Source organism: Hippocampus bargibanti, linkage group LG03, assembly GCF_051943395.1.
Source record: "Hippocampus bargibanti isolate YZ-2025 linkage group LG03, ASM5194339v1, whole genome shotgun sequence".
In the NCBI taxonomy this organism is placed as follows: Eukaryota; Metazoa; Chordata; class Actinopteri; order Syngnathiformes; family Syngnathidae; genus Hippocampus; species Hippocampus bargibanti.
In genome coordinates, this window is record NC_142736.1 from 10,103,779 (window position 1) to 10,122,611 (window position 18,833).

Sequence of the window (18,833 nt, forward strand, 5' to 3'; positions counted from 1 at the left end):
CATTACATTGGTTTGTTGTCACTTCCGGTACAGGTTTCACTCTCCGCGCTTCGTTACTTAATCGATGAAAAAGTTTCTTCAGTCGTCATCTGTACTTCTTTGAAGGTGTCGGACGTTTCGCTTCTTATCCAAGATGCTTCTTCAGCGAACTAAAGTCTGACTGGTAGTATAGGCCCTAAATATATATCCCTACTGTCCGGACATGGCGGTGCCGGACGCTGCTATGATAGGTCCCTGCTCTCAGGGTGGGGGGAGCAGAGGACTAATCCCTGCAGCTCCACTGATAGCTTCTATTGTCCTGACTGACGACTCTCCTGATTGCCCAATTGGCCCCGGTATCACCTCATCAGCATGACTAATCCTATGTTGCCTAAGCAGGATCCAAATTGAACCTCACCCCACCATATCAGTTTAGTGAAGGATTTAGCTGTTTTATGAAAATCGCTTCTTTTACTCCCCTTTCAAACCATCTATGTTCTTTCGCTAAGATTTAAACCTCATTGTCATCAAATGAGTGGTTGCTAGCTTTTAGGTGCATATGTACTGCCGATTGAGGCCCACTAGTATTATCCTTGCGATGTTGCTAAAGTCTTTTTTTTAGAATCTGTTTAGTCTCCCCTATGTATTGCTCTTTACAATTTTCATTTTTACAATGTACTGAATAAACTACATTACTTTGTTTTTCATTTGGCAGTCTATTCTTTTGGATGCACTAATTTGTGCCTTAAAGTGTTTATCGGTTTGAAATAAGTAGGAATTTTGTGTGGACAAAGGACTCTTTGTAGTTTTTCAGAAACTCCTGCAATGTAACGTACTGCTACTCCTCTACTTTTAGTATCTTCTGAAGATAAAATCTGAGGCAACACCATCATGGGCGCCCGGTAGTCCAGTGGTTAGCACGTCGACGTCACAGTGCAAACGTTGCGAGTTCAAGACCCGGTTCGGCCTCCCTGTGTGGAGTTTGCATGTTCTCCCTGAGCATGCGTGGGTTTTCTCCGGGTCCTCCGGTTTCCTCCCACATTCCAAAAAAACATGCATGGCAGGCTGATCGAACACTCCAAATTATCCCTAGGTGTGAGTGTAAGAGCACATGGTTGTTTCTCTTTGTGTGCCCTGCGATTGGCTGGCAACCAATTCAGGGTGTCCCCCGCTTAGTGTCCGAAGACGGCTGGGATAGGCTCCAGCACCCCCCGCGACCCTAATGAGGATGAAGCGGTCTGGAAAATGGATGGATGGAAAAGATCATCATTTGCAACAGGATGTCGACCCATCCATCCATTTACAACAGCACCAATCTAGTTCAGGTACTGTCAGTTTTTGGGATTTTTTTTGTTGTTGTTGTTGGGTTGTCTCATCTCATCTCATCTCATTTTCCGTACCGCTTATTCCTCATTAGGGTCGCGGGGGTTGCTGGAGCCTATCTCAGCTGTCTTCGGGCACGAGGCGGGGGACACCCTGAATTGGTTGCCAGCCAATCGCAGGGCACACAAGGACAAACAACAGTCACTCTCACACTCACACCTAGGGACAATTTGGAGTGGTCAATCTGCCTGCCATGCATGTTTTTTTTTTTTGAGTGTGGGAGGAAACCGGAGGACCCGGAGAAAACCCACGCGGGTCCGGGGAGAACATGCAAACTCCACACAGGGCCGGACTGGCACGCGAACCGGCGACCTCTGCACTGTGAAGCCGCTGTGCTAACCACTCGACCACTGTTGTTGGGTTGTATTAAATTATTTTCTTTTTGGCAGTGTGTAGTTATTTTCTTTGATTTGATGTCATGGAACCTTTTTGACGAAGAGAGCCATAAAAATAAATTATTTAGAAATGTTTTTGAGTGAGAGCTACAGACACACACACACACACACACACACACACACACACACACACAGACACGCGCAGGCAAACGCGCACGCACGTGATTTCAACAAAATGTCAGAATATATTATTTAAAATGACTTTGTGATAATAATCACAATTAATATGAATAGTTTTCCGTTCCTCATGATTGATAAAAAAAAGTGCCAAACGATCAGAATGAAAGTCAAGTGGCCGGGTGCATAGGCGAAGTTACTGCTAGCTAGCCCGCACATGGCTCATTAGCTTGCACACTTGCTTTCTGCTGTTTCTCGCAGAAGTATATTGATGCTAACGTCAACATTGGGCTTGTTAAAATGTCACTTACATTCGACGGTTTCATCGATGGTGTTGTTTCATTGGAAATTAGAATCAGAACATTTTCTCTCCTCAAAGGCTAATGCTACGGTGCATTCAAGCTGAAACGCACTCGTGGGGCTCATTTAAAGGGGCGTTTACCTGTTTCGACTGACGGCCAGTGTCATCCAATCAAAATTGCGCTTTCCGCCAACTGCTGCCCCAACGGGAAATCAACGGCGAAAAAAACGAGAATATGTATTTAGTTTTATCGGTGAGCCATATGCAATCATCAAAAGAGCCATATATGGCTCGCGAGCCATAGGTTCCCGACCCCTGCACTAGGTGATACTGTGACCACCTCCAGAAAATGTTTTGTGGAACTAGAACTTTGTGGTGGAAAGTTTAACCTAAGACCTCGTCAAGGATATGTGGTTGTACGTCCACAAGCACACATTAAAAAAAAAATTTAAACGCAAAGGCTTGACACTCCACACTATCCTAAAATCGATAAGAAACACGAACTGACATTTAAACCCAAATATTATCCCATGTACAATAATACCCTTCTTACATTGGCTGTGTTATATTTTATTAATCTATTAGCAACAGTATAGAGGTGTGTTAGTGCCCATCATCTGGTTACTTGCACATCTGTGAAGGCACCATTAATGCTGAATGGTCCATACAAGTTTTGGACAGACATGCATATGCTTCAAGCCAAGCAGCCTCTTTTTGGAGGTATCCCTACATATTTCAGCAAGATATGACCTGGCCACATCCTTTCTACACATATGACAACACACTGGTCTGCCGGCAGTCCAGACATGTCTCGCATTGAAAATTTATAGGGCAATATTATGCACAAAATATGGAAGTGTTGAGCAACTGAAGTTGTACATTTAGAAACAAAGGGGGGTGAGTTGTTTCCACAATTAGTTTCCTCATTTCCAAAATGCTTATTCAGTGTTTAAAAAGTGACATCAACATACCCATATCGCAGTACAAATTGTAAAGAGTGAACAATGCAAGAGTTTGAGACTTGATCCGTTTTTACATTAAATGTTTGTAGTCTATTCAATTGAATATGTCAGCACAGTAAAAATAATGAGTTGAGATTAGTTTGAAAAAGATTTTCAAATCATTGTACAGTGTTCTTATTTTTTTAAAAATGTTCCAACCACATTGGAATTTGGATTGGTCTCTCACCCCTCACACCACTGCTATCCTCGTTCATAGTCTTGTCACCTCCCGAATGGACTATTGTAATTCACTTCTAGTAGGTGTCCCTCAGAAACTTCTCCACAAACTTCAACTCGTCCAGAAATCTTCAGCCCGGATCATCACCAGACCCTCATCCTTTCACCACATCACCCCCACCCTCCAAGAGCTCCAATGGCTCCCGGTCAAATATAGAATCAACTTTAAAATTCTTCTTTATACATTTAAAGCTATCCATAACCTTGCCGCCCCTTACCTATCTGACCTTCTTCAAATTTCTATTCCCTCGCATTCTTTCAAATCCTCTTCCTCCACCTCTGTATGCCCTGTATACCTTGCCTGTCTCAGCACGATGAGGGACAGGGCTTTCAGCTAATCTGCCCCCAAACTCTGGAACACACTTCCTCCCAACATTGGTACTGTAACATCAATTCTCTTCCCACCTTCAAATCCCATCTCAAAACCCACCTATTTAAAATGACATTTTCTGTGTAGCTCGTTCTCTTGTTTCTATTTATAACTGTATTTTATTTACTGTATTGTATTTTATTTAATATAGTACCTATGCTTGTCTGTGACTGTAAAGTGTCCTTGAGAGCTTTGAAAGGCGCTTAAAATGAAATGTATTATTATTATAGCGATTTGCAATTGGGGAACACATTTGAGTCACGGTATATAAAAATAACAGAAATATGACGTTGGTGGACATTTTATTATGGTTGTGGACAGTTTGTCCATATTAAAATAATACTACAAGCAAGTTTCTTTTGTATAACACAACAATTAGTTATGAAAAGTGACATTAACCGAAAGGATGCAGACCTAAAGAAAAAAAAAACGAAAACTGGCTTGACTGGTCATTGAAGGAAGTCGGTATTATTTCACCAGGTCTTAGGTGAGAATGTCATGAGCTTGTTGTTCCACTAGCATGGCCATGTTCTTCACGTCTCCGCACCAGAAGTCCAAACGCTCCTTCATACCTTTGATCTGAATTGGTAAGCATGACACAATTAGATGACGTCAACCAACAGATATACAATTTATTGATTTGAAAACCAACTAAGTAAATCAATATAAAGAAAAAAAGTGACTGAAAAAATGTGAGCCTCACTTGCTGCAAGTCCAACACTCTTGGCTGCACCCAAGTCATCTGCACCTTCTTGTCCACCTCATCAATGTTGCCTTTAATGAGGCCAACTGACAGAGCCTTCATCACCAGAAGTTCCACCTGTGAAAAAAAAAATCAACTTTATTAGTCTCTCACTGGAGAAATGTACATTTTACAGCCGCCAAGTGATGAAAGTATGAGGAAAGCAAAGGAAGAAGTACAAAAACAAAATACAGGACCTGCTGTAAAGGCAGCCACTCTCGTAGCGTTATCTTTCAGTCAAAACAACAACAGAAAAACAACTAACAAAAAATGTGACACAACACAAAAGACACAGACAGTCATTCAATCTGAAGCACTTTCTGCACCCTTGTTTTATGAAGCAGTTTTTAGATTAAAGAGGCATCACTCTCGGTGCTGCATAAGACTTTCAGGTTGTACTTGACATAGCCGATGTAATCAGTTCAAAGGTTTCCCAGCCTTCATTCTTGCCATGATCTCATCTTTCAGGTCAGTTGCTGTCTCGCTCAGTGTGCCCAAATTTCATTGATCTTTTCCAACTTGAAAATGGTGCATGCGAAATGGAGATGGTCGAGAATGATTATCCCACAAACCTCATTTACAGGGATTTTGGCACTCTGTGCAATTTCTGTGAAGGTCAGCTGCCGGTGGTTTGCTGGACGCGTGAAAGTCATCTGCAGTACAACAAAGAAAAGATTGATCATGAAGTAGTGTGTGTTCACATAGGACTTTTTTCACGTGCTGTAATGCAGTATGTGAAAAATAGTACAAAGATTCCACCGCATATAGCTATATTTTACGTTTTAAGACTCGTGCTGAATATTCGTGTTTTCGAGTTGATGACGATTCACGGAGGGAATGCCCGTGACCGAGAAAGCGACACACAATGCATTTTGGGTACTTTTTTCACCTGGAAACACCGTGTTGATCGCGAAATAAGAAGGAAAACTACATAAATAACGCGATGGTGAATCGTTGTTTGTCGCAGCCAATTGCGGTAACACGCATAAAGAAGTTTCCACAAATTCCCAGCAGACAAATCAGCCCATTTCTAACAGAGCTTTGTCGCTGTCTTTTGCATTTTCTGTGACACTACGTTTTGAGCTCATTTGTGGCAGTTTTGGGCAACTTTAAGTTATTGTTATTGGTGTTTTGCATTTGACTAAAAATATCAGCCTGTGTGTTTTGGGTATTTTAGATGCTATGTAACCAGTGACGTGCGGTGAGGTTCATGGCTGATGAGGCACTGACATCATCACAGTCATATTTACAAGCATATGAACTATACAGAGTAGCTTATTCATTTGATTGGCAACAGTTAACATGTTTTGTTTAAAATGTCATGTCAGCATTCTTGATATAAACTGTAGCATAGAAAAAAAAGAATAAAAAAAAACGTGATTATTGTGTTACTTTTACTTATAAATGAAGTCCATGCTCCTTCTGAAGAAAGGCATCAATAACTTCTTTGTAGAAGCCTTCTTTACTTTTCTTCAGTTTTAAAAGTCTCTCTATTTCTTTTAATTTAGATATGTAATCCTCCATTCTGAAAATAAGGCCAAGGAACACGAAAAAAATGACTGGATGGCTGCACTTAATTTGCTAACTGTTTACTGTAGCTTGCTCTCAGTAATTCTATTATTCTGCAGCCAAAGAGGCGCAAGAATAATCTGTAATCACCAGCACCCCCTGTCATGAGGCAGGAGAACTGTGTGCCTCACCTATGCACACAGTTTTGATAAAAATAAACACTGTAGTACAGTGTTTATAATGTAAAGTGACTCTACATTATATGCACCAGCTAAACTATAGAAATTTAGTTCATATACTAAAAGTGTTTGAACAGCCAGCACAGTTAGCATAGTCATTGCGCAAATGGATTGTGCAATGTCTGCATGGGAGCCTCACCATGGAGGTGAGGCTCAGTCGCCTGCTGCCTCACCGCTCGGCTCTACTTAGTATTTGAACGGTAAATGTGAAAATTCAGCGATTTTGAAAAAAAATATCCAAAAACGGTGAAGTTAAATGGAAAAGAACTTTAAAGTACAAATCACTAAATAAATATAACGGTTTAATTTATTTTTTTCATTTGATATTTCCATGATGACAGGTTAGGCACGGCCTCACCTGCCTCCCCTGACTGCACGTCACTGTATGTAATGTTTTTCTGATGTCAGTTCGGAAACAAAAAATTATGTCAGTTGTCCTTGAAGTAATTACTGTAGATCTTTCTTCAGACTGACATGTTTTATTTTAACAGTAATTGAGCGACTGTGTGAGTTGTGGCCCTTGCAGGTCTGCGTGGGTGTGCTCTTTTTGTTTCGTTGTTTTTCTGTTGTTCACTAATTGGCTGCAAAGATCATCGGTGACCGACTCCTTTTGTGAATGCAGGCAGAATATATTCAGTAAGTATGCCATAAAAATCCACAAAAGAACAATCACTATAAAATGCAGATCACAAATCATGTGATATGTCACATAGACAAATCTGTCATACAGAAAGGGTTTGAACGTAACAAGGAAAAAACTGTAAGATGGACCTTCAGTTCAGGTTCATCATTTGTTCTCTGACTGGTCGTGAAGCGAAGTAAATTGTCTCACTAAATTCAATGGAAATTCTGTTGAGCTAGTGTTCACTCGGATGCACTGCAGGGCTCAAAATTCACGGTAGTCCGGTCGCCCGAGGCAACTTCATTTCCCATTAGGTGAGTTCATTCAGTTACTAGCCAGCCAGGTTGAAACTAGTTGAAAATATATTCTAAAAAACATGTTTTTAAGTAGAAAATACAAACACAGCATTAACCGAATCTCCATCCAGTACATGTAAACAAATCATAAATGTGCCGTTGAATGTATTACCGCTGCGCATGTGTATGACGCATCTCGTTGAGTCTCGCATACTCTCACGTGATGCGACAACCAGATTTCAACAGTGACTATATTATCGTGCATATAAATACACGTCTTTCGTGTTTACACCTTAAACTGTCAAAACAGCTTTGTAATGTGGAATTTTCTGAAAGGTGTTAAGCCGCCACTTGAAACGGGGAAGCAGCGACCTAGGTCAGAAGAGAAAAGGGTTGCTGACAAAGAATACGGACAGAATAACGCCAAAGGCTTTACAAGTCTTCACGGGAGCACGGCCGGTCCTGGCTTCATTACGACGCGACTGCCCGACTCATGTATTGTACCCTGTGTTCTGTGTTTTATAAAAACCGCAATTTGACGAAGAAATCTGAGATTGTAGACGGCAGTGGCAATTTCAAGTATGACAGTGTCGTCGCAAACGAGGGCAGTGAAAATCTCTGTCAGGCAGTGGTTGCAGAGACTGCCCGTACAGCTATTTATCAGTAGTAGGCCCGCCGAAAGAATGATCCAAACGCTTCACAAGGTAACATTTGACAGGCTTATGATCAGTGATGTGCAGTCAGGGGAGGCAGGTGAGCCCGTGCCTCACCTGTCATCATGGAAATATGAAATGAAAAAATAAATTAAACAGTTATATTTATTGAGTGATTTGTACTTCAGAGTTCTTTTCCATTTAACATCACCATTTTTGGATTTTTTTTCAAAATCGCTGAATTTTCACATTTACCGTTCAAATACCAAGTAGAGACGAGCGGTGAGGCAGCAGCCGGCTGAGCCTCACCATGGATTGCGCAATCACTATGCTAACTGTGCTGGCTTGCTCTGCAGTGAGACTGCATTGCTGTCCCACTGCATATCGCTATTAAAGTGTTCAAAAACTTTTAGTAGATGAACTAAATTTCGACACTTTAGCTGGTGTATATAATGTACAGTCACTGTACATTATAAACATTGTACAACAGTGTTTGTTTTATGTTATTGTATTTTTATCAAAACTGACGTCATCACAGTCATATTCACAAGCATATGAACTCTATTTACAAGCATATGAACTCAGCACACAGTTCTCCTGCCTCATGACAGGGGGTGCTGGTGATTATTCTTCTTGCGACTCCTCGGCTGCAGAATAATATAATTAGTGATAGCAAGCTACAGTAAACAGTTAGCAAGTTAAGTGCAACCATCCAGTCATTTTTCATGTTGCTTGGCCTTATTTTCAGAATGGAGGATTACATATGTAAATTGAAAGAATTTTCTCAACTGGACTTTCAATCGAAGCAGGAGATAATAATTAAAGGATGACCAAATCCGGACTGTATAGCTCACAAACGGTGAGGGATGGATGTAAATCTCCGGGAACGGCTTATTCTCATATTAATGGTTACCTATGGGATTTTTTTTTTAGATACACACTTTTCGCCTTACACACTGTCTGGGAACCAATTAAGTTCGTAAGTTGAGGTCTCACTGCATTACATTTTGGTGCTAAATATCTTTGGAATTATTCAATATCAAGGTGCTCATGATTATAGGGGTATTTTAAGTATAGAATTGCATTGTTGTCTAGTCAGTTTGTAGTCCAATGTGAAGTATCTCAGTAAAGTAAATATATTTTTATTTATTTTTCTTTAATATGTATTTGCCAAGTTTTGCAATGTCCTGATTATTTTTTTATTTTATTGTGGTGGTCGGAATTAGTCTTTTTTTTATTGAACAACAGTATCAAAATATTCTTGAAATACAATAAATATTATTAACTATGAACAATTGTAGTCTTCTGTGCCATTTTTACACAAGGACGAACTTACTGAGATCAGACACATTTTGGCTCGTTGATTTTCTGATTGGCTAGTAACATTGCAAGGTAACTAGTCCGGCTGGCTGGTAAGAAAAAATATGAATTTCTAGGCTTGCACTGTGACACTTATCAACTCGTGCACTTCAACCAGCACCTTAAAGTACATGCTTCTCACCTCCATCACACAGAGAAGTTGGATCTTCTGCATCAGCTTGACTTCATGTGCTGCAAGGTCAGGCTAAAAACCAAGAGAGGTGGAAGGAGGAATGTTCAAATTGAGCCATCAAATTGGGGAACATGAAAGTGCATTGTAGTCTGATTCAAAATTGCCAACAAAAAGGAAACATTTTTGGGGGGATTTTTACAACATGAACGATTACGACATTTAAGTTACATGTACCCACAAATATCCATTTTGACTGAGAAACCATTATGAAATATAATATGATGAATAACAGCCTCCTATTCTTAGATAGACAGTACACATCAAATTAATGGATAACTCAATTTAAATTCAGAAGCCAAGAACAATACTTTGTTCAACTTCAATTGTTCGAGTTACTGTGAGAATGTAACAATACAAGGCTTGCAATAGTTCAACACTACTATTTATTGCTGGGTGGCGTGTTGAGTCAGTGGTTAATGCAGCGACCTCACTGTGCACAGGTACCAGGTTCAATTCGAGGCTCATTGAACAGTCAAAATCGTCCCGACGTAGGGATGGTTGTTCATTTATTTGTGCCCTGCAATTGGCTGGCAACCGGTTCAGGGTGTCCATTGCATTCTGCCTGAAGACGGCTGGGATCGGCTCCGCAAACCCCTGGCATGCTTTGTGAAGATGAAGCGGACCGGAAAATGGATGGATGGATATTTATTACTTATGACAACTTTTAGCAAGTGTCACAGAAGTTGACATGCTTGATTTGCTTTCACAGACCAAAACCAATGATGTACTGGGCCATGTCTGGCCCCTGGGTTGTGAGTTTGACAACACATGTGGCTTAGGGTGTTGTGCTTTGAGTTTGGTTTTGTTTCTCGTTCCAAATTACGGTCTGTGGAATTTAAAAATTGCAATACACAGTACGGCATAATAATAGCGAGATTTATACATTTGGGAGATTTGATTGCTGTGGAAACTGGCTCACCATTCATTTCAGTGTTTGGATCCCAAAAGACATTGTGCAGGTGGTTGAATGATCTGAATGAAACAAACCTGCTGGCCCCATGCAGACTTGAAGCCTTGGAATTTTTCTACATTGCCTCCATTGAATGCAAACAGTGTGTCAATCAGCCACTGCTTGTCTGTGTTTCTCAGGGACTCCAGCACAGGGTGCATCAACTAGACACAATAAGCAGCACACAGTCATGACCACTACGTACTGACTGATATTGTGAAAACGTCACGCAGCCAAGATTTCGAGTGCAACCAACCAGTTCGCCAAAATTGTACACGCCTTCTCCTAAAAGACCGGCGAGTCCTAACGTGAAGGCTCTTTCCTGCTTCTCCGTCTCTGTGAAGTCACCATGTATTACTTTGTTATCCATCTTCCAGTTTGCATTCCCTCCATGCATGAGCTCACCTGGGAGATCTTTAATGTCCACACAACCGAGGTATCTCAGAGCATCCTTGTAATAGGAGGCGTGGTTCCCAATGATACGATAATATTTGCTTGAGAGGTCATAAAACCTGCCGTGCACCGATGTCACACCTGGCAAATTATTCAACATTTCTTCAACCTCCTCGATTATTTTCTACAAGAGGAAAAAACGGGATGAAATGTATGAATTTACATCAGGTTAGGGCGATGTGAGATAAGCAAAGTTTGCAGAAGTAAATGTCTTTCTTGAAGACAATGCAACACGCTAAGTTGTTTTAGAAGAATTAAATGCGTTCAATATTGCAAAAAAAAATCCTGAAAATTAACTTGTCATGTTACTGTAAAAACAAAAAACTTCTGCTTTGAACAGTCGAAAAATCAGCACTAATGTTTATTTGAAGCTCCTCCCACCTTTGTTGCTGGAAGATCATTAATTTCAAGTTTGAGACTGCCAATGGACGTCTTACAGAGAATGACAGCTTCTTCACTGCTTTTCACCTGAAACACAGACAGTTTTATCAAATTGTGTTGTTTACGTAGTGAGACTTTTGTTGTGGTTGTATTAATGACCTACTTTTTCCTTTGTCTTCTCAAGAAAAGTGATGGCATCTTTGGGATCTGTAAACAAGTGTTTTATTAATCCTTCATAAAATACAAGACTAATCCTTTTTTAATTGTTATTATTATTTTTTTAAATATTGTTTTCTCAATGACTATGTTCTTACCTGTCATCTGTCTAGCAACGTAGAGAATGATCTCCATGAGGGACAAAGGATTGATTCTACAAAATGATAAAAACTATTGAGATATACCATAAAAAATCAAGAGACAATACATTAACAGGCTGAGGGACTGTTACTCCTTGGCAGTCTTGTAATCGTTTTTGTTGATCACCTGTGTTCGAAGTCACTGATGAAGTTTTCATAAAGCTGAAAAACAAAATAGGACTGATAAAATTGGGAAATGTAAAGTACAGTTTTGTGTGTGAGCGTGTCTTTGTGTGTTTACGAAATTAAAACAATTTGTCTTAATAGCTAACGTCTGTGTAAGCTCTCAGTCGTACAGGAGTGGTCCATCGATGAGAAGGTTTCTTCAGCCGTCATCTGTACAAAAGTGAAGGTTTCGGACGTTTCGCCTCCTATCCAAGAGACTTCGTCAGCGAACTAAAGTCTGACTGGTCGTATCGGCCCCATTTATATATCCCTAATGTCCAGACCTAGTGGCGCCGGACACAGCTATGATAGGTCCCTACTCTCAGGTTGGGGGGGGCGCGGGACCCCCCCCTGTGGCCCCACTGATTGTTCCTACATTCCTGACTAACGATTGGCCTATTACCCCCACTCCCCCCGGTATCACCTCATCAGCTAATACTTGAATTGGTTTCTTCATTTTCTTTCACCAGAAATAGACATTCACAGCTGCAGCATACACTAAACGTTTTTACTATGGAATAATAATGCACAAAATACATTTAAATGTACATCAAATTATATGTTAAAAGTGATCCTGGTATTTTTCTTTTCATAATGTACAACATTCTGCAACCTGTTATGTGAACAATTTATCCTGTAAAACACAACATTCTCAGTGAATCTCACTTAAAATATCAGTCAAATAAAATCAATGGAACAATAATGGGGAAAACAACGTCTGTTGGTGTTTACTGTTTACCTGTATAAGGCCATCTCCGTTTTTGAAACAAGGATCTTTAACGAAATCTGTCAATCTCAGTGTCAGCTGATGCCACAACCTATCAAATTATCCAAAACAGACAGACAAGTGGCAAAAAATGCATTCAAACATATAATGAGAATGTCTGATCAGTACAGTTTCATACTTTTGAATTTCCGACTCCGAGGAGCTATACTTTTACATTATACTGTACTTTAAAATACGCCGATTTTCATGTTTTATATGTACGAGATAGAAAGTATCACGTTTAACGCCGTCCTTGTATAGAGATCATTTGGGGAGTCATTACTCGGGGAATTCGCTGTCCTGCCAATATGAGCAAAAATTATTCACAAAATTGGATAATGCTAGGTACGCGCATGACTCAGCGAGCAATTCAATTGAACGAGATTGCTAACGCTAGCAAAAGCTAACATTAGCAGACAACAATTTTACCTTTTGTTGTGCAAATCCTCCAGTGTGTGCCATTCAGTGGCCATCTCCGGCGTTGAGCTATTGCTCTGCTGCTGTTTGAGGTACCCGGTCACGTCTCTCATGCTGGCGAAACAATGATAATAACTAAACTCGTGCTGATCTACGTGAATAGTTTTCAGCTACCGTCAAGCAGCTTGTGGTGTTGTTGGTGTCCGGGGCATGAGGAATTATGGGAAATATTTTTTTGCGTGCAGCCGTATCTATTTACGATTCCACACCTTTACGTTGTTTAATAAATGTTTTTCTAAAGGATCAGTAACTATGAGATTTATTTAAAACATTTAAGTTACTATATTACTGTGCGTTATTGAGGCCACGCAATAAACAACATAGACTTTAAGAAAAGGTTAAGGAAATTTCTCGTGGCTCATAGAAATGTCATTAAGGCTAAATGCTAAGCGTGTTTAATTTAACACAAAGTGTACGTTTGAGTGAGTGTGTGCTATGGCTTACTCGACGACCTCCGGATTTGCCTTGTATCGCCGTTGGTTGTCAAGAATAAGAACTGTCTCTGCAAGCGGTCAGTGTACAAACAGCCGATGGACATTTATTGTTTAACACTGCAAAGGTTACCGCGCAACAGTCTAAAAAGCAAATGTGTTGTTTTATAGACCGTGGTCAAAGATGTTTCCGTCCGTCTCAAGACGAAACACCCCTTTCTGCGTAGGTAACACTACACGCTGACAAACTTTATAATACTACTGTGTAGCATAATGCGGTAGTAACAGCACTTTTAAAGTTCTTTAAGTATAATTTCAGAGGAAACAAAGTTGCACGGTAAATCCTGCTGTTGTTTTTAAGAATTCTGTTGGTTCAGAGTAACCATCTTTTGTGTTTTGAGAAGTGGTCTTATTTAGTTTTAACTTTGATCACAATTGAACACGGTGGCGCCATGAATGATTGAGCACACCGGCCACTTAGTGTAGATGTGCAGGGTTCGATTCTGGCCTTCCTGTGTGAAGTTGCTATGTTGTCCCTGTCCCTGTGTTTTTCCACGCACACCGCCTTCCTCCCACATCCTAAAAACGTGCATGGCAGGTTCATGGAACAAGCCTAGGTGTTATTGTGGGTGGCAATGGTTGTCTCTGTGCGCCCTGCGACAACTGCCGTTTTCACTTGAAAAGTCAAAATAGTCGACCGGACTAGCAAACTCAGTTGGATGGTTCCATTACCAATCTAGTTGCTCACATGCTATGCTTTGTGACCCCATGTTTATTCCTTAATTGAATATTTTCTGAGGTTGAATCAGACAGTCATTGTTTTCATTGTCTCAGACTAACCAACTCTCCTCGGTGGAATACAACTATGGGACTTTTCTCCCGAGGTGGTGGTGCTGCTGCCGAGCAACAGACTTTAAAAGACGTTGCGAATAACATACTGGAGCACAAGTACAAGAGAGTGGTGGTGATGGCAGGGGCAGGCATTAGTACTCCCAGTGGCATCCCCGATTTCAGGTAATATTAATCGCCATGCTTTCTTGTCCACTTTTTTTTCTACATAATTCAGTGTTTGTTCTGGGATCTTTGTTGAGTGGTCATTTCCTCTGCAGGTCCCCTGGTAGTGGTCTCTATGACAACCTGCAGCAGTATAACCTGCCTTATGCTGAGGCTATTTTTGAAATTGCATTTTTTCATCACAACCCCAAACCATTCTTTGCTCTGGCCAAAGAGTTGTATCCAGGAAATTACCAGCCTAATCTCACACACTATTTTGTGCGGCTGCTTCACAAGAAGGGTCATCTTCTCAGAATGTACACACAGAATATTGACGGCCTGGAAAGATGTATGGATTTTTTTTAAATCTCTGGCTATTCTGATTCATTTCATTTATGAAAAAAAGTGATTATTTTACAACATGAAGCTGCATTCCCTTTCAGTGGCCGGGATTCCCTCGGACATGTTGGTGGAGGCCCACGGTACATTTGCTACAGCCACATGTACTGTCTGCCGAAGGAAATATGATGGAGAGGACCTTCGTGTGAGTCATACACTTCAATATTTTGTCTCAGTCAATTTCTTAAAATTGATCGCAAAATAAATCTTAATGTTGTTGATTTCCATCAGCCAGACTTGATGAGCGGAGTGATTCCCAAATGTGTGACGTGTAAGGGTGTTGTAAAGCCTGACATAATATTTTTTGGAGAGGAGCTGCCCCTTCGCTTCTTCAAGTACGTCACAGATTTTCCCCTTGCAGATCTCCTGATAATCTTGGGCACATCACTGGAGGTGAGCTCTGTATTGCAACTCTCAAACTAAATGCCAGCCATTTTGATTTCACATACAGTCCAGTCGTGAAAAACATTGCTTTGTTTTTCACTTGAATGTGATTCACAAAATGTCTTTCAATTGTGACGATGCACTATTTTATGCATCAGCACGAAAAAAAAAAAAAAAAAAAAACAAAAACAAATTGTACTTTGTGGACCTTTGGTCAAGCCGTGTCCGAACAATTGTGTGATGCATCTTTAGCATGAACACAGTACAGTAAGTCAATTTTATGTAAGAATTTTAGCGATTTATCCATTTTCTGAACCACTTTATTATCACAATGGCTTGCTGGGGCTTATCCCAGCTGTTTTTCAATACCTTTCTGATGAGGGTGGGAATGAAATCTAAACAGTATAAATTTTGGATCAAGACTAGATTCTATATACAGTCCTGTTGTTCATTCTCCTCCCTGAAGGTGGAGCCCTTCGCTAGTCTGGCTGGAGCTGTTCGCGCCACTGTTCCTCGGTTGCTCATCAACAGGGAATTAGTGGGTCCATTTGCAATGACGAACAGTCGACCCCATGATGTTATGCTTCTGGGGGATGTCGTGACTGGCGTCCAAACTTTGGTCCGTGCCCTCGGTTGGACTCAGGAACTGGATGCTTTGATGACAGATGCTGCTGAGAAAGTGAGTTTCCATGTGACTGGCAACTGAAAACACTGACCCTCCCAAAGTACAAAGGATTCGTTTGGCACATCTATGAGACCAATGAATGGGAAGTTTGAGTGACAGAGATTTAATGAAACATTAAAGGACAACCGACGCCTCCGGACAAGTTGTGTCCATAATTCTTAAAATCACTTCAAATGACTTCTACTGAGCGTATTTTACAAAGGTTCCACGGCATATAGCTATATTTTAAGTTTTAAGACTCACACGGAATATTCAGGAAGTCTTGTTTTCGAGTTGATGACGATGCCTGACGTGCACTCGTGGGGCTCATTTAAAGGGGCGTTTACCTGTTTCGACTGACGGCCAGTGTCATCCAATCAAAATTGCGCTTTCCGCCAACTGCTGCCCCAACGGGAAATCAACGGCGAAAAAAACGAGAATATGTATTTAGTTTTACCGGCGAGCCATATGCAATCATCAAAAGAGCCATATATGGCTCGCGAGCCATAGGTTACCGACCCCTGCTTTAACTCATTTTATTGGTGTTTTGCAATTGACTAAAATATCAGCCTGTGTGTTTCGGGTATTTTAGATGCGAGAAAACGTTTGTCTGATTTCAGTTAGGAAACAAAAAAATTGTGTTGGTTGTCCTTTAACTGACAAATATATTAATGGTATATGTCTTTGTTTGTCTGCAGAGTGCAACACAGTCAAATGTAGAAAAATGAGGAAAAATAATCAAAGGATCAACACTTTTCCAGAAGACGACGTGGACAACTTTAACTAATTTCACATAAATAACTGATTTCACCAAAAAGAAACCCTTTTTTTTTGCATAAGTGCACAATTTGATTTCAGCTCTGGGCTTCCTGTGTGCAGCTTAGAGACTGGAAATTTTGAAAGCAAAGGTGTCAAACTCATTTTTGTTTCTGGCCATCTTCTAATTACCGTTTCCCCTGGAGGGCCGTGATGACTGAAATTACATAAAAAAGTCAAGAATAACGTTTTTATTCGACTATTGTTTAAATGGAATGATAGATTTGGAAACAAGCACATGCTGACTATAGGTCACTGAGTTATTACCAGTGGTGTGCTGTCAGTGTCTGCAAGGTCTTTTCTGCAGGCCTAAAAATATCTGAATCACAGACTGATGTTAATTAAATTTTGTTCATAAATTCTTATTAAATTATTCATAATTGTCTTACAGCATCCTTTCATTGCTTTTCCACTGTTGTGCTGCTTCCAAATATGTGTTATTGTATTTAAGCCTTTAACCAATCACATTTCAGCCATCATTTGTTACCAGGGTCAGAAATCTACCTAGACGCCTTCACTATCAGTTCTGCAGGCCCTGTCGCATTAAATGCGGTGTCGGTGACTGTTGCTTTCACTAATCAGAATCAGAATCAGAATCATCTTTATTGCCAAGTATGTAGAACACACAAGGAATTTGTTTCCGGTAGAACACGCTGCACTAGTATCGTTGTCAAAAAAACTGCTAAGTGGCACTATACAGTTCCATTTTGGCTACTGTTGAAAGAGTTCAAAGAGTTAATGGCTTGGGGGAAGAAGCTGTTTAAATGTCTGCTGGATTTGGTGCGCATCGATCGGTAGCGCCTGCCTGAGGGGAGTAGCTGGAAAAGGTGGTGGGCAGGGTGCGGAGGGTCCAGTAGGATTTTCCGCGCCCTAGTTTGGATTCTTGCAGTGTGCAAGTCCTCGAGAGTGGGTAGGGCGGTGCCAATGATTTTTTCCGCCGTCCTAACTGTCCGTTGAAGTCGGATTTTGTCCATTTTTGTGGCGGCCCGAACCAAACGGTGATGGAAGAACACAGGATGGATTCGATGACAGATGACAGAATGTCGATTGCTTTAACCAATCAGATTTCAAGTTGCTGATGCGCAGGGCCTGCTCGCAGGCCTGTGTAATGTCAGTTTTCGCAAACTATGACTGGCTAGTCACTAGTCAATCATACAGTGACGTGCAGTCAAGGGAGGCAGGTGAGGCATAATGCCTCACCTGTCATCATGGAAATATCAAATGACAAAATAAATTAAGCAGTTATATTTACTTAGTGATCTGTACTTTAACGTTCTTTTCCATTTAACTTCACCATTTTTGGATTTTTTTTTCAAAATCGCTGAATTTTCACATTTAGCGTTCAAATACTAAGTGGAGACGAGTGGTGAGGCAGCAGCCGGCTGAGCCTCACCATGGATTGCGCAATCATTATGCTAACTGTGCTGGCTTGCTCTACAGTGAGACCGCATTGCTGTCCCTCTACATATCGCTCTTAAAGTGTTCAAAAGCTCTTAGTATGTGAACTAAATTTCTACAGTTTAGCTGGTGTATATAATGTACAGTCACTGTACATTATAAACACTGTACTACAGTGCAGTGACGTGCGGTGAGGTTCATGGCTGGTGAGGCACTGACGTCATCACAGTCAGATTTATAAACATGAACTCTCCAGAGTAGCTTATTTACCATTTGATTGGCAACAGTTAACGTGTTTTGTTTAAAATGTCATGTCAGCATTCTTTATATAAACTTCTTCTTTTCCTTTCGGCTTTTCCCTTCAAGGGGTCGCCACTGTAGCATAGAAAAAAAGAATTTAAAAAAACGTGATTATCGTGTTACCTTATGGTCTTATAAATGAAGTCTTCTTTGTAGAAGCCTTCCTTATCTTTCTTCAGTTTTAAAAGTCTCTCTATTTCTTTCAATTTAGATATGTAATCCTCCATTCTGAAAATAAGGCCAAGCAACACGAAAAAAATGACTGGATGGTTGCACTTAACTTGCTAACTGTTTACTGTAGCTTGCTATCACTAATTCCATTATTCTGCAGCCAGGAGGCGCAAGAAGAATCTGTAATCACCAGCGCCCCCTGTCATGAGGCAGGAGAACTGTGTGCCTCACCGATGCACACAGTTTTGATTAAAATAAAATAAACACTGTATTACAGTGTTTATAATGGAACGTGACTCTACATTATATACAGCAGCTAAACTGTAGACATTTA

At 40.6% G+C, this 18,833-nt stretch overlaps 3 protein-coding genes across 4 annotated transcripts in view; 2 read left to right on the top strand and 1 right to left on the bottom strand.

The window, feature by feature from the left end:
* The window catches only part of LOC148900263 (voltage-gated potassium channel regulatory subunit KCNG4-like), a 262,500-nt gene that overhangs the window by 145,036 nt on the left and 98,631 nt on the right, over positions 1-18,833 (top strand). The window lies entirely within an intron of this gene.
* On the bottom strand, positions 4,069-13,443 carry psmd13 (proteasome 26S subunit, non-ATPase 13). The gene is made up of 14 exons (XM_088991868.1): positions 13,388-13,443; positions 12,896-12,997; positions 12,440-12,518; positions 11,663-11,697; positions 11,494-11,549; positions 11,343-11,386; positions 11,180-11,266; positions 10,751-10,922; positions 10,602-10,681; positions 10,384-10,509; positions 9,346-9,408; positions 5,098-5,178; positions 4,487-4,603; positions 4,069-4,362 (listed from the first exon to the last, which is right to left on the bottom strand). The coding sequence occupies exons 2-14, from the start codon at positions 12,994-12,996 to the stop codon at positions 4,267-4,269; spliced, it is 1,137 nt and encodes a 378-aa protein (XP_088847994.1). The 5' UTR covers position 12,997; positions 13,388-13,443; the 3' UTR covers positions 4,069-4,266.
* On the top strand, positions 13,097-17,015 carry sirt3 (sirtuin 3). Of its 2 annotated transcripts, none has more exons than XM_088991869.1 (8): positions 13,097-13,454; positions 13,546-13,597; positions 14,209-14,388; positions 14,484-14,716; positions 14,811-14,911; positions 14,998-15,159; positions 15,617-15,829; positions 16,513-17,015. In XM_088991869.1, exons 1-8 carry the CDS (start codon positions 13,379-13,381, stop codon positions 16,540-16,542), a joined length of 1,047 nt encoding a protein of 348 aa, XP_088847995.1. In that variant the 5' UTR covers positions 13,097-13,378; the 3' UTR covers positions 16,543-17,015. The 2 variants fall into 2 exon arrangements, with proteins under 2 accessions (XP_088847995.1, XP_088847996.1); XM_088991870.1 differs by having other exon boundaries at positions 13,376-13,454; positions 13,546-13,601.

Excerpts from the sequence above, each read along its gene's own strand:
- psmd13 (XM_088991868.1), bottom strand. The coding sequence starts at position 12,996 with ATGAGAGACGTGACCGGGTACCTCAAACAGCAGCAGAGCAATAGCTCA. Across the intron at positions 11,267-11,342 it reads TTGAGAAGACAAAGGAAAAA|GTGAAAAGCAGTGAAGAAGC; the intron begins GTAGGTCATTAA and ends TCTGTGTTTCAG. Across the intron at positions 4,363-4,486 it reads GAGTGTTGGACTTGCAGCAA|ATCAAAGGTATGAAGGAGCG; the intron begins GTGAGGCTCACA and ends TTACCAATTCAG.
- sirt3 (XM_088991869.1), top strand. The coding sequence starts at position 13,379 with ATGGCTTACTCGACGACCTCCGGATTTGCCTTGTATCGCCGTTGGTTG. Across the intron at positions 14,717-14,810 it reads TATTGACGGCCTGGAAAGAT|TGGCCGGGATTCCCTCGGAC; the intron begins GTATGGATTTTT and ends ATTCCCTTTCAG. Across the intron at positions 15,160-15,616 it reads TCTTGGGCACATCACTGGAG|GTGGAGCCCTTCGCTAGTCT; the intron begins GTGAGCTCTGTA and ends TCCTCCCTGAAG.